General features: G+C 34.6%; 3 protein-coding genes across 3 annotated transcripts; 1 reads left to right on the top strand and 2 right to left on the bottom strand.

The window, feature by feature from the left end:
* The first annotated feature begins 867 nt into the window (after positions 1 to 867).
* LOC114736282 (uncharacterized) lies at positions 868 to 3,642 on the top strand. Its single transcript, XM_028924065.1, has one exon. The coding sequence runs from the start codon at positions 868 to 870 to the stop codon at positions 3,640 to 3,642; it is 2,775 nt and encodes a 924-aa protein (XP_028779898.1).
* Positions 3,643 to 6,814: 3,172 nt separating this feature from the next.
* Positions 6,815 to 7,456, bottom strand: LOC114736281 (E3 ubiquitin-protein ligase At4g11680-like). Its single transcript, XM_028924064.1, has one exon. It carries the CDS (start codon positions 7,454 to 7,456, stop codon positions 6,815 to 6,817), a length of 642 nt encoding a protein of 213 aa, XP_028779897.1.
* A 1,525-nt stretch (positions 7,457 to 8,981) lies between these two features.
* Positions 8,982 to 9,614, bottom strand: LOC114736280 (putative RING-H2 finger protein ATL19). The gene has a single exon (XM_028924063.1). It carries the CDS (start codon positions 9,612 to 9,614, stop codon positions 8,982 to 8,984), a length of 633 nt encoding a protein of 210 aa, XP_028779896.1.
* Between the last annotated feature and the right edge of the window lie 637 nt (positions 9,615 to 10,251).

Genomic DNA, 10,251 nt, shown 5'->3' with positions numbered 1-10,251 from the left:
TGTCGTGCCGTCTAATAGCGTTGCCGAACAAGCGTTCCTTCCTAGGAACTAGTTTCCTACTTCCTACACTTCGTTTTCTTGAATCCTGTTGTTCAAATATCCATTCCCTTTGTTTTTATTTTATTGTCCTTTTCCAAATAATAAAAAAATTGTTTTAGAGAAAATTATCAACAAGTAATTGTTTGAAAATTATGTTATTCATAAGTACCAGTATTAATGATTTTGTACTTAAAAAGTATTGATACTCAAATTCACGTGCTTATTATAATTTATGAGTAATAACATTTTCAAACAGATATTTATGAATAATTTTTCCTTGTTTTTATTTATCTATTCTTTTAAGAATTTCAATAATATATTCATGATTCCTTTTTAATTATATTTTCATTTATACTTATATTACTTTAAAGGTTTAATGCCCAATGAATTACTAAAGCAAATTAAAATGGTCAAAATAGGGGAGGATCGCACAGAGGAGCACTAGGGAAAACTTCCAAGAAGTCAGCCTCGGAATCTCAAGAAGAAAAAATAAAACTACTTTAAAATTTTACTAAATCAGAAATTTGTCTTCACTAATAAATTTTAACTAACGGTACCTTATGCTGACAGATAAATATATATATATATATATATATTTACATTCAGGATAAATAAAAGGGAGGAAAAAAACAGATTAGAAGTATAACGCTGAAGATGAAATGAACGGACGTGATTCAATCACCACAACGTAGGTTTGGCGCCTAAAATGGAGAGACTGCAGTAAGAAACGGGTCCATGTCTGAATTCTCTAGTCTCCTTTTATTGCTAAGTGTTGAAGGCGTGGTAAACTCACAAATTTAGTTGTTGTCTTCCTTTCAGATTATGGCCATGGCTCCTCCACTTCTCTCCTCCTTCCTTTTCTTTCTTACGTGTTTTTTCTTCAACGTCCACTCCTCCACTGCCTCGCCAATCCATTACAAAGGCCACTGTGCTTCTATAGTCCCTGAGGCAAATGTCCGATATTACAGGTCAAGGTTTATCTCCGTCGATCATCATTTACAGACAGCTTATTTCACCGGAGCCGATAGATTTCTCGGCGCTAATCCTTATTCTCAGAAAAACTCAATCTTTCTCCGGCTTGGGCGCTTCAGAGAGACTGATGTCGCTGGCTTGTTCAAAGTCAGAGGATCCATATCAATTACAAGCATCAGTCCCTATTACCATGTTGGAAATTTCAGCTATGGTCGCTCGTCGTATTATAGACGTCGTCGTAGTTCTGTGACAATAATGCTTGATGGGTTCTGGTCTGAGTCCACGGGGAAGATCTGTATGGTTGGTTCAGGCAGTGATTATTCGAGAAGAGGTAAGACTCTTGATATAGATGTTGTTTTAAAGCTCAGCAATGTCTTCAGTTCAAGTAATATCAGTAGTTTGGTTAGTGGAAGCTTGGATAGATTGAAGAGGGGAAGATTTGATTTTGAAACATATCCTGTGCTTATGATTCCACGATTCAACTATGAGTTTACCTTGGATTCTGCAGAATCGAAAAATGAGTTTTCGCATGTTGGGATGGATGGTGATGGTGAGAAGGGCTTACCAGAAAATAACATAGACATGAAATTTTTCTGCTCATCTCGTGTTTGGGCATCAATTAGGCAGCTTAATTTGGAGTACTCTGGCGACTGCAATACTCAAGAGAATTGTACTCCATTTAGTGGGATTCCTGGGTTTTTACCACCTTCTATATCTTTGACTCTAATTGAATGTACTTTCACCAAGAAGAAACAGTTGAGGATTTTGATAAATTTTGGTAATCATAGTTATGAAGATTATGGTGCCAATGTTTTCAATCCCAAAACCACGTTAGTAGGAGAAGGTTGGTGGGATGAAAAGAAGAATCATTTGAACGTAGTGGCTTGTCATTTTCTAGGCTTGCCATCTTCATCCTTCTCTAGTGTTCATGTGGGCGATTGCTCAGTAAGATTAAAACTAAGATTCCCATCTATTTGGTCAATCAAAGACACCAGTACCGTTGTGGGGCAGATATGGAGCAACAAAACTGTGAAAGACCCTGATTTCTTCAAGGGAGTGACTTTCAGAAACGAAGATGATCAGAATGTAAATGTTCAAGCCTTAGAGTACGAGTATACCCAGCAAGACACAGTCAAAAGCTTGTGCCCAAGACCCAATGTCAGCAATAAGGGAAGAAGGTATCCAAATCCATATTCCTATAACATGCAATTTGATATGTCAGTTAGAGATTCCATCAGAAAAGTAGCCCAGGGTAACTCAGCTCCTTTATCTGTTGGTGATCAGTTCTATGACTTGGTACTTTCTACAAAATCGGCTACAGGCAACTTTATCACAAGTGGCTTGTTTAACATTAGCTACAAAATCAGAATGTCATTGTCTGATAATGGAACATTAAGGGACAAAAAATCTTTGTTCAGTATGTACAATGAGGCTGTGACGATTTCTGCAGAAGGAGTTTATGATGCAGGAGCAGGAAGTTTATGTATGGTTGGCTGCAGAATTCTTCCCCCATCAAATAATGTGATTCCAATGTCTCGTTCTGTGGATTGTGAGATTCTGGTGAAGTTTCGCTTCCCACCACTACACCTGAGGTCTGCAGGCTACATTGTGGGAAGCATAGAAAGCACGCGCAATAAATCAGATCCTCTTCACTTCAATAGTCTGGGCCTAAGTTCTGCTGCAATTTACAAGGAGGTAGCAAGAGAAACTGTTGAGAGAATGGATATGGAGATCATCATGGTTCTGATATCCGCCACTGTACATTGTGTTCTTGTGGGATTCCAGCTCTGTCATGTGAAGAAGAACCCTCAAGTCCTTCCCTTCATCTCACTTACCATGCTCTCAATTCTCACTTTGTCCCACATGATCCCTCTTGTTCTGAACTTTGAAGCTCTCATATCTCAAAATCACAATGCTAAAAACTTCGTTCTTTCAAGTGTTGCATGGCTTGAATCTAATGAAATAATAGTTAGGCTAATTACTATGGTAGCCTTCTTGATGCAATTTCGTCTCCTTCAGCTTACCTGGTCTGCAAGAAACAGCACTGATGACGTCACTCAGGACAGCCTCTGGATTGCTGAGAAAGAGGCTATGTATGTGACTTTACCATCATATGCAGTTGGCTTCCTCATTGCAATGCTAAAGGGCAAGGGCAAAAATAATCATTATTTGGCGGCAGCGTCTTCAAATTACCAGCAAACTTCATCTTGGGAGGTTTTGAAATCTTATGGAGGATTGGTAAATGATGGCTTTCTCTTGCCTCAGATCCTGATGAACATGCTCTCAAATATGAAAAAGGACGCACTTTGTGGTATATTTTACCTTGGAACTAGTTTTCTGAGGATACTACCACATGTTTATGATCTTTACAGGACTTCTCAGTATGATAGGCAATATAGTGGATCTTATTTGTATGCTGATCCAAGTGCAGATTTTTACTCCACTGCTTGGGACTTGGCTATTATTGTGGGATGCCACCTATTTGTTCTCGTTATCTACTTGCAGCAACGTTTTGGTGGTTCTTTTATTCTTCCTTCCAGATTTAGAGGGTCTGATACATATGAAATGGTGCCTACAGGGACGCAAGAAGCTGAAGAAGTTGAGGTAGAAGAAGGTACGCCCAAAATTTAGAAGCTATAAAGTTCTGTAATGGCAATATTACGTGTATGAATAAATTTGGAAACCTGATCGATGCAAGTGTTACTGCTTTTGCGGCTAAGCGGAAGTTTGGTTAAAAACCAAACCGTAATTTTAAAAATGATTTTACAGTATACGAAGTATGGTAGAAGAGTTTTATCCTGATTGGCATAAAGACACTTTTGAAAAGTATTTGTTTGGTAACAAGTAAAAGTGTTTTTAAAAAATACTTTTCTGTAAAACCGAGCAAACTAGTCTATATATTTGTTTCGTATATCCTAAAAGTACTTTTAAAACTATGATTTGGTTTTAACATAAATATCCCGTTAAGTAAACCAAACACCCCCTCTAAACTTCAAAGTTTAACTACATGTGGATTAAATTCCGTAAAAGGTGTTTGCGAACTTCTTAACGCATGATATTATATTCAAGTGTTCATTTTTCATAGAGTTGAAAATAAGCTAATTTCGTTAATAACGTTGAAGTTTATTAGTATAAAAGCTTTTCTATAACTTATAAGTGAAATGTTGTGAATTCGATCGTACTCATAATTTCAAGCCGTTAGTATCTGCTTTCGATTCAAAAAGAGAAAAAGAAAATAAGCTAATTGTAAGAGGTTTTTATAGAAAATAAGAAATGTGTTTTCACACCGCATAATTAAACGTAAGTATTGCAACAACATAAAAAAACAGCAATTTATTGGAGTCATAACTTAAATTCATACATTCATTTATTTATTTTTATTCTTATAAATATCAATAATTTAAACTGAATACAAATGGTCTAATCCCCGAACATTTTCTTAAAGTCATAAAATGTTAGCGGACTAAATAACTAAAAATAAAAAAACGAGTTAAATTTTATTATTCAATGAATAAGTTGTAGTCGAGCCAAATCTTTAAAAACTAAAAGTGTGTTTAAATTAGCAATGATAAAACTGACTTTTCCAAACGTGAGTTAGAGTAAAGTCAATTAGTGTAATGTTATTTATGTGTAGATTAATTTTTATAAAAGTCAGTTTAATAAATTAAAACTTGTTTCGATAAGTAATGAAAAAGTAAGTTTAAATATAAAATGACTAAAAAAGATATCATTTTTCTCTAGACTAATTTTTCCGACTTATAAATTAATTTATAATCTAATGATATGCATAAATATTTTAGAGAGATCATATAATATATAATATAATTAAGTATTAACCTCTTTAAATTACTCCACTGAGTCTTACATTAAGAACATGGGACAGTATATCATATGTATATAATTTGATAAATTAAAGAAAAACAATAAATGAAAAAAATCAAATTATTATTTAAAAAATCAAATTATTAGATCACGAGACCCAATTAAATATCTTTATCTTTGTTTTCATTCTTATTTACTTTCTTTCTCCAGATTGACACGTGCAAAAGCTCAATTTTTCACCGATCTCTCGCAACCAACTTTTAAGGCAAAAGTTGGTTAGGCATAGAGCCAAACCAAACAACCAATTAGCTCTAATTAATATTCAAAAGTCAGTTTTGCAAATTCCCAAGTACTTTTAGAGCTATCATCGCTAATCCAAATATATCTTAAATAATTAATTTTTAAATAAATTACCATATTAATAAGAGGTTTTTTTTTGGGCCAAAAAAATGACCATCGTATGATCAATTTGACCCAAGAGAACTAAAACCAAGTACTTTTGTGCATAAAGACCTTTTTTTTTTTGGCAACACTGCGCATGAAGACTTGGGGTACTTAAAATTTCAACAAAAAAATCGCGTCATTCGTAAACAGGTGACAATTTGCAATTTACAAAAACATAAGCCGGGAATATGATATATTATTGAGATATGTATATGATATTCAGATTCTTCAAAAAAATCATAAAGTTTCAAGGTCCCACAAAAATTAAAATCATCGTCAACTTATGCAAACGCAAACATCATTTGGGCTGCCCCTTCTCTTGCCTCTTAGTTTTTCCCCACTTTTTAAATATGTTTTATAATTTTTCAAAAAAATGGTACATAAGATGATAAGATACTCTTCCGGTCCTTATTATAAGATCCCATTTGACTTTTTATTTGGTCCTAATTATAAGACCCCAATCCATTTTGTCTCTTATATTTATACATTTTTTCCAAGATAATCCTTCTAATAATGATAGTTTTAGCCAATATACTTAATTAGCAAGGATATTTTAGGAATGACAACACTTATTTATTATAAATAACCAACTTAACTTACTTCCTTAATCTCCTCAAATAAGTCAATTGGGTCTTATAATTAGGACTGGAGGAGTACAATTTTTTTAAAAGAATCGTTAAAAATAAAAATTGCACCGTTATTTGGTTATGGGATATCAAACTTTTATGTATTTTACGTAGAATTTAACCATAAAAAAGGATTAATATAATTTTTAGTCTTTTAAATTTGAACTCATTTTAATTTTAATATCTCAAATTTTAATGAAATTTCGTCTGTTTTAAAACGTTAGTCTTTGACAATGCAATAGTATTAAAATATGCTGAATTGTCATCAATGATATTAAAAGTGGTGATGTGGACTTATTAGATAATATTTAACCGGATCTTGCGTGAATAACAGAATGCAGCACAGTGAACAACTCTTGAAAACTATCAATGAGGAAGAAAAAAACAGGTTTTCTTCTTTATCATCCATACAAGATTTAGTAGTTAAATGCCATCTAGTGAGTTTACACCATCACTTTAATATTGATTATGATACTTTAGTAGATTTTAAGACTATTACACTTTTGGGGACTAATATTTCAAGACAGACTAAATTCTAAGGATAAAATTATGATTTAAAATTTGGGGACTAAAATAAAAATAAATCCAAATTTAAAGGACCAAAAATTATACTCCTCCGGTCCTTATTATAAGACTCAATTTGACTTTTTATTTGGTCCTAATTATAAGACCCAATCCATTTTGTCTCTTATATTTATGCATTTTTTTCCAAGATAATCCTTCTAATAATGATAGTTTTAGCCAATATACTTAATTAGCAAGGATATTTTAGGAATGACAACACTTATTTATTATAAATAACCAACTTAACTTACTTCTTTAATCTCCTCAAATAAGTCAATTGGGTCTTATAATTAGGACCGGAGGAGTATTAAAAATATGGAAAAAAGTATTTGCCCATAATCAGAAAATTAAGTGGCAGGACAAGGGGCCGCAAATTCGCATGAGCACCTTCTGAATCCTCCGGTTCCGTTTGCATTCGAGCCGAAGCTGCAACGACAAACTGGACACGTCAGTTTCTTCATCTTCAACTTCACCCAGCGCGCTATGCACCTGCAGTGAAATATATGGCCACAACGCGGAAAAACCAGACACTTCTCTCCTTTCTGGAAATCATCAATACAAATCGAACACTCCCTGTAACCTAATTCCACTATTTCTTCGCTCCCGAAACACTTAATGCTACCCTCCGCGTTCTTCGACCCTTCCTTCTTCTTTCTCCCGTCTCTTCCTCTTTCTTCTTTCCCCTTCAATGCCCTCAAGAATGCTTCCAGAAACTTCACTGCCTTCTCGTTGTCTTCTAGGTCTCTGCCCGTAAAGTCGAAATCCTCCATGTGTTCGATCTCCGGCTCATCTTCTCTGAACCAGAACTGTATGAAGGTGATCGAGGCGAGGCAGAAGATGAAGACGGCGAGGACTGGAGGAATAGCGAAAATGAGGCACATAAGCCTTAGGAGTAAGGCGATTCCAATGGCGGCGATGCAGGCCGTCGTCGGGTCTTCTTCCACGTTCACATTGTTATGGTCGTCGCCGTCGTTGTTGCTGTGATTCATGGGAGTCGTTGAGTGGATTTATTTTTGTGTGATTGATTTGAAGCAGATCTTGGAAGAGTACGAAGCTGCGTGTGAAAATGACAGTAATGGTAGAGACTGACGGAGATGATTGGGGATGAAGAAGGAATGCCGATAAAGTCGCCGGAATGAAGATGGTGAGTCTCCAGAAATCAGAGTTTTTAGAAAGTTAAAATCCTGCAGGTTCATCAAAAAGGAAAACTATTGATTAACGTAACGTTTTTTTTCCCCCTGGAGAGAACATTGTCTTAACGTAATCATAAAAATCAATAACATTATCGATCTATTTTTTACCTCACAATAACAAGATCAATCTCAATCAATGCTTTTTAGCAAGATCATCAATAATATCAATTGCAATGCCAAGAGACACTTTTTAATGTGAACATTTTGCGCTTTTTTTAAAAAAAAAATTTATATGCAAAGGAAATAAAATTAAAATGTAACTTGTATTAAAAAATAAAAAGTAAAAAGTGTAACAGTTGGCAAAAAAAACTTCAAAAGTGTAACAGACGGTAATAAGAAGAATATGGATCTGAAACCCGGGTATACACATATTATGACAAACTTGAATACCCAAAATAAATTATAATGACTCATTTATTGCTTTATTAATACATTTAAAATTTAAACAAAACATTAGTAAGAAAAAAAATTATTTCTCTCTCTAATTTACGTCGAAAACAAAATAAAAATTTATATTTAGGATCAATATCTATTTAATAATTAAATCATACGTTAAGGATTGGGGGAGTTTTGTTTGGTGCAACGATCTCTTTTCCGTCTGATGTGTTATGGTGATTCTTTCTTTGATATACAGACATATATGGGTCTCGATGAAAAACATAAGAGGAGTTTGCTTCATTATACTAGTATGCATTATGAAGTGCATGCATAGACGAAACCATGAAATTTATGATTTGAAGGAGTTGCGATGTCATCTCTATATTTTGTGAAATAAAATCATTTCATTGTCTTCTAACTTCCTCTAATTTTTTAATTTGATTTTAAATATAATACTAATACATTACAAATAACTAACTTAACTAATATCTTTAATATTTGTAAATTAATTATCCAGTTTTTATATAGTACCTCCTATCCTTAATATAAGATCTTATTTGATTTTTATTTTGATCCTAAATATAAAACCCCAATCTATTTTGTCTATCATATTTATGCATTTTTTTCTCTAAAAAAGTCCTTCTAACAATAGTCATTCTAGCTAATACACTTGATTAACAAAGATATTTTAGAAAAAACAACACCTATTTATTACAAATAACTAATTTAACTTTTTTTCTTAATTTATTTAAATTAATCAACTAGCTCTTATAATTAGACAGAAGTAGTATTAATAAGAAATTTGAGATCGGCGCTGATTAAAAAAAATTTGCAACCGCCCACAATTTGATGATGAACAACTTACAACAGAGCTTGACCTCATGCACAAACAGGGACCAAAAAAAAAAAACATAACCTGTCTCTAACATAATCCCTGCTTGGATCATGTAATGCAACCCCGACAAGTTGGGCACGTAAGCTTGGTGGCCAACCAACAATCTATGCAACTCGAATGAAACACATGATTGCACCTAGGGAAAACCTGACACAGTTCGCCAACCTTAAAGTCCTCCAAGCATATTACGCAATCCATACAATTTCTTGTCACTTCATTATTCTCATTATTATGCTCGCTTCCGTACTTCACCAATGCCGGCAATTTCTGCATCGCCCTCAGGATTTCCCCTCTGCTCTCGTCCACCTCCTCCGAAGAATCCTCCATTAATGCTCCCACCATCACCCAAGCCTGCATGTTGCTCAGAACCAGAGCCTGAAACAGCGCCACCTGATGCTGCGACCGCGACGTATCGCCGTCGACGGGCATTAGGTCTGTTCCTTCTTCGACGTTGACGTCGCGATGATGGTAAATCCTGGTGTCGATGAGCCGGTAGAAGAAGCTGCAGAGAATGTGGTAGACGACGCAAAAGAAGAGTGAGACGGAGAAGCCGATGATGATGGTGGTTCGAAGATCGAACGTGACAGCGTATTGGCTGGTTTGAAGAGAATCTCCGATGATAATGTCGTCTCCTGATGAGGATCTGACGGTTGCGAGAGAATCTGAAAGTTGATCAGCCATTATTGTGGGCGTTTTGTTTCTGTAAGAGACGAATGCTTGTGCTCTCTGAATTGAAGTGAATGAAGAAGTTGGTTAATTTATGGGGTCACAAAAGTTTGTTACTTGGAAATCTGTCATCAGACTGCATGGGTTGTTAATGTTCTAATTATAGGTAGTTAAGGTTCAAGGGGAAAAAAAGTTCTATGATTTATCTTATCCATTTCTTCCCTTTGGACTATTTGGACACAGCTAGCAAAACATATAAACAAAGGAAAGAGCAGCCTCATTCATTGATTGCCCTACTTAGGAGCTTGATAAAGGCTGAGATTTAGCAAAACTTAGCCATACACTTGCATGACACATTAGCTGGCAAGAATAATAAGGATCATATTAACTAACCATAGTATTGACAATTTGACATCCATCTGTTGAAAAAAAATTAATCTCATACTATTTTTTTTTCACTTGACAACTCTCGTCCTTTCGTTCCTTCAATTTGGATATTTTAATCTTTTGGCCAAAAAAAAAAAATGGATATTTTAATACTAAATAGATGGCCAGCCCATTTTTATATTACCACGACATTCTTCACGGAGACATCATGGAAAAGTCAACGACCTTGTAATTTAGTATTACGATAGGTTTTTGGAATTAGAAG

The sequence above is a fragment of the Neltuma alba genome, unplaced genomic scaffold, assembly GCF_004799145.2.
Source record: "Neltuma alba isolate B1F8T4 unplaced genomic scaffold, ASM479914v2 tig00013325_pilon, whole genome shotgun sequence".
NCBI classification, from domain to species: domain Eukaryota; kingdom Viridiplantae; phylum Streptophyta; class Magnoliopsida; order Fabales; family Fabaceae; genus Neltuma; species Neltuma alba.
This window is presented reverse-complemented; position numbering and strand designations above follow the sequence as displayed.

Bases quoted from the DNA above. Each gene is read 5' to 3' on its own strand.
- LOC114736280 (XM_028924063.1), bottom strand. From the start codon at position 9,614: ATGGCTGATCAACTTTCAGATTCTCTCGCAACCGTCAGATCCTCATCA.
- LOC114736281 (XM_028924064.1), bottom strand. From the start codon at position 7,456: ATGAATCACAGCAACAACGACGGCGACGACCATAACAATGTGAACGTG.
- LOC114736282 (XM_028924065.1), top strand. From the start codon at position 868: ATGGCTCCTCCACTTCTCTCCTCCTTCCTTTTCTTTCTTACGTGTTTT.